General features: G+C 54.8%; 1 protein-coding gene across 1 annotated transcript in view; it reads right to left on the minus strand.

Annotated features, from left to right (window-relative positions):
* Positions 1-3567: 3567 nt before the first annotated feature.
* The window catches only part of BAZ1B (bromodomain adjacent to zinc finger domain, 1B), a gene marked incomplete at its 5' end in the record, with an annotated part of 41365 nt that continues 40980 nt past the window's right edge, over positions 3568-3952 (minus strand). The window contains 1 exon segment of the mRNA XM_010024927.1: positions 3568-3930. Within this exon segment, the coding sequence (XP_010023229.1) occupies positions 3568-3930 (363 nt within the window).

Genomic DNA, 3952 nt, shown 5'->3' on the forward strand with positions numbered 1-3952 from the left:
CCAGGGATGGGGCAGCCACAGCTTCTCTGGGCACCCTGTGCCAGCGCCTCAGCACCCTCACAGGGAAGAGAAGCATGGAACAGTCAAGCTGGGTGCCCCCCCAGCACTTGCTGAGCTGTGGCCATTACCCCTAAGCAAAGCAGGATGTTCCCTTGGGGTTTGGAGTAGCAGAAGGGAAGTCGCTGTGCTTGGGAACACGCTAAAAATCCCGAGTTATGCAGATTCTTAACTGGTTAATATTCATGAGGAAGCCATGAGGAAGCCGAGGCGGAGCATGGAACAGTCAAGCTGGGTGCCCCCCCAGCACTTGCTGAGCTGTGGCCATTACCCCTAAGCAAAGCAGGATGTTCCCTTGGGGTTTGGAGTAGCAGAAGGGAAGTCGCTGTGCTTGGGAACACGCTAAAAATCCCGAGTTATGCAGATTCTTAACTGGTTAATATTCATGAGGAAGCCATGAGGAAGCCGAGGCGGGACCCAGCTCCAGGCTCCTCACCCGCTGCACCCCATGGCCTCCTCCTGGGACTTGATCTCCAGAAAACACAGTGACGCCAGGGTTTGGCACAGGCCAGGCCCGGTGAGGCGGTGGGGAACAGGGCTGGCAAGTGTCCCCTGCCCACAGGGCCATGGCTGCCAGGTTGGGCACAGCTATTTATGGCCCCTTCACAGGACACTCGTGCCATGCAGGGGCTGCTATAAAAAGCAAGTCTCTGAAAAGGTCTCAGAGCAGATGCTGGTGAGAGGTCTCCATGCCAAGGCCTGGAAACATCACAGCTTGAGTCACACTGATTCGCCCCTTTCCTGTTGCATGCCCAGCAAAGCAAAATGTCTTGTGGAGGGTGGATGAGGCTTCTCAAGCCTGTCCATCATTGAGAGCCTTCGACCCTCCAACCCACCCCCAGGGCAGGGATTTCCTCTGTCCTGGCTGCAGCGCTCCCTGAAGACACCCAGGAGACCCTCACCCCCTTGAGGTACAGCACTGGCAGAAAAGCAGGCAAAACATTGATGTCACAGATGACAAGGGAAACATCAGCTTTGGTTTGTCACCTCCCTGGGCCGTGCTGTCTCTGAAGCTCACTCCAGAGATCAGGACTGCAGCTGGAGCCGTCCCTTCGGCCACAGCCCGGCTCCGAGCCACAGCCTGCAGTGCTGCGGGTGCCGAACGTGTGAACAGAACAGGGGAAGCACTGTCACATCCAGGCTGGCAACGCTAGGGTGACAGAGCAGAGACATTTCAGCTCCCCCATCACCTGTGTGTATTCCCGTCAGGGCAGCAACCCAGTGCCACCCTGCGCGCTGTGGCAGGACGAGTGTCACTGGCAGCCCGCAGGAGACAAGGGACCAAAGCTCCCACATCCTGGTGGCCTCCCTCAGTGCAGGGGCAGGAAGGGCACAGCCCCATCCCTCTCCACTGAGGAGGAGGACGACAAAGGGAATCAGCCCAGAGCACACAGCACATTAGTTCTGCCTGGCACAGCTCAGGGTGGCGGGTGGTCACAGCCCTGCGCAGGGGACTTGGTCCAACCTGGCAGCAATACCGGGGCCAAGGCACAGCCCAGGGGCTGCTATAACCAAACCTGAGCAGGGGCATTGGCAGATGGTGCTTCAGAGCTGTGAGCTGGCCTGGCCCAGGCTTGCTGGTCCCTCCATCCCTTGCTCTGTGGCTCTACTTTCCCTCTGAAAGGCAAGAGACATCACAGCTGGTGGGGGCTCTGGGGAAGGCAGAGGGGGGACACCCCAGACACTCCCACATGAACACAGGGTGCCCACAAAGGACTCGCTGCAAGCTGGCATTACAAACACAAGTACATAATGTTTATTTTTAAGTTTCCAATTTATTACAAGTACAGCCCTTGGCAGAACCCCCTCCCCCCCGACATTTATGTTTAAAAAACGTACAGTTCCAAAGGTTTCACCGTGTAGGACCTGCAGAAAATGTTCTCTATGACCAGGACAAAACCAAGCCTCTGGAGGGGATGTGCGAGATACAAACGTCAGTGCTAGTCTGTGGGGCAGGGAACTGAGGCTGGGGAGAGGGAAGTGGCTGGAAACCTGCCTGGTTCTCCACAGCTGGGGACAGCCCAGAACTGAAACAAATACCTGTTAAGAAAACCCCAACAAACAAATGTAAAACGTCCATAAATCCAGTCTGCAATTTTTAATTGATGATTCTTTTCGTCTCAAATCACCGGAGCTGAGCAGCTGCTTCTGCTTTTGTTACAAAACCAGTCTAGAGCAGCCCTGGGTACGGTTTGTGCCAAACCAAGAGTTCTGTAATAAAAAGTTCAAGCCCTGATTACATGATCAAAACCTGTCATGATGCAGAGGGAGAGGTGAGGGAAAAACACATCCTTTCCTTAGAGAAAGGCAGTACTGGGCGCAGGACAGGCCACGAGGAGCAGCCTCTGGCAGCACTGGGCTGGTCCCACTGCGCTGCGCAGGGTGAGGGAGGCCAGTGAGGGAAGGTGGCACTACAAAACATGGTAAGAGTGTGGCTAGGGAGGGACTGGGAGACCCCCCCAACAAGTCCCCTGGTGTAACTCCAGCTACTGGAACAAAATAAGTTTTAAAGAGTGGAGGGGAAATATAAAGCAAACACAATTTCATATAAACTGTACATGTGCCAAAGCAAGACAACGGTATCTTACAGGTGTTCTTTGTACAAGATCACAGCTAGAAACAACCCACTTTTAACTAGAAAATTGATATTAAAAGTTACACAGAACATGTTTCTGCTGCCCCCTTGCCCTGGAGCTCCCTGTGGGTGTGCAGGAAACCACACTCTTGGGCACGCTTCTGGCACTCGTTCGTCCCAGGGGCTGCGTGCTGCTGAGGGGGAGCCAGCTGCCTCTTCTTCATGTGTGTGAGCTGAGCTCAGAACCACCCTCCACAGCACTCAACCTCCTGAGATCACTCCCCGGGAAGAGAGAGGGGAGAAGCAGGAGCACCTCAAAGCCAGTGGTGTTAGGATGCTGGTGAAAGCCGGATCTCCATATATGTAAGTGCTTGCTTGCCCTATGCAGCCCTTCACTGGGGGCTCAGAATTAACACCATATAAATATATACATACAAGAACTAGCAGCCCATTGGCCTGATGGCACCCAGTCCTTCCATGAAGCAACATGATCCCTCCCTGCGCCAGCCCCAGGCTGGTTTCACATCACAGGCAGCAGAGGCAGAAGGTCCCACCGCGCTCCAGCACCAGCTGCTGCCGGCAAAAAACTCATCGCAGCAGCACCTGAGCTGGAGAAGGCTTCATATTCCTCTGCCCAGCCAGGCTTCGGCCAGACCCTTCCTGTGCTCTCCCACCTTCCCCTCCTCGCAGGACAGGCTCGCTAAGAGCTTTGTGGATTTTGCAGGAAGCAGGACGGTCACCTCCGCTCTCTCAACAGATGACTGAATACTTGAGGAAATTGCAGAAAAATTTAAACTAGGACAGGCCAAAGGGAAGGCTGCATTCATAGAGAAGTGCCTGCTGCTTCCCAGCTCCCTACAGACAACCCATCCTGCTGCCCGGCAGCACCAGAAGGCCTGCTCTAGCTCTGGCTCTCCCCTGTGTCTCCCCATCCCTCATTTCTTCCTTTTCCGCCCCCGGGAATGTTCAAGGGGCTCTGACTCACTGTCCCCTTCCTGCTCTTCCAGTCCCTGGCACCTGGCAGAGAGCTTCTTGCGTTTCCTGCGTGCATACGTGTGGCCAGGCAAGTGTTTGTGCACCATGTCAATCAAACACTGTTCCGTCTTCTCCAGGCAGGACAGTACGTGACTCCCGTTCTGGTTGTAGCACTCGGCGTTGGAGAACACCTGCTTGATGTCAGAGAGGAACTCCTGCACCGAGCGGTAACTGCCACAAGAGCACTTGCTCTGCATAGTCTGGAAGTCCATAGGGTTGCTGATGACCTCAAAGTAATCTTCGGCTTCCTCCGTGGTCACTGGCTTCATGACACATGAAGACCCA

Source organism: Nestor notabilis, unplaced genomic scaffold (assembly GCF_000696875.1).
Source record: "Nestor notabilis isolate BGI_N333 unplaced genomic scaffold, ASM69687v1 scaffold14332, whole genome shotgun sequence".
Classification (NCBI taxonomy): domain Eukaryota; kingdom Metazoa; phylum Chordata; class Aves; order Psittaciformes; family Psittacidae; genus Nestor; species Nestor notabilis.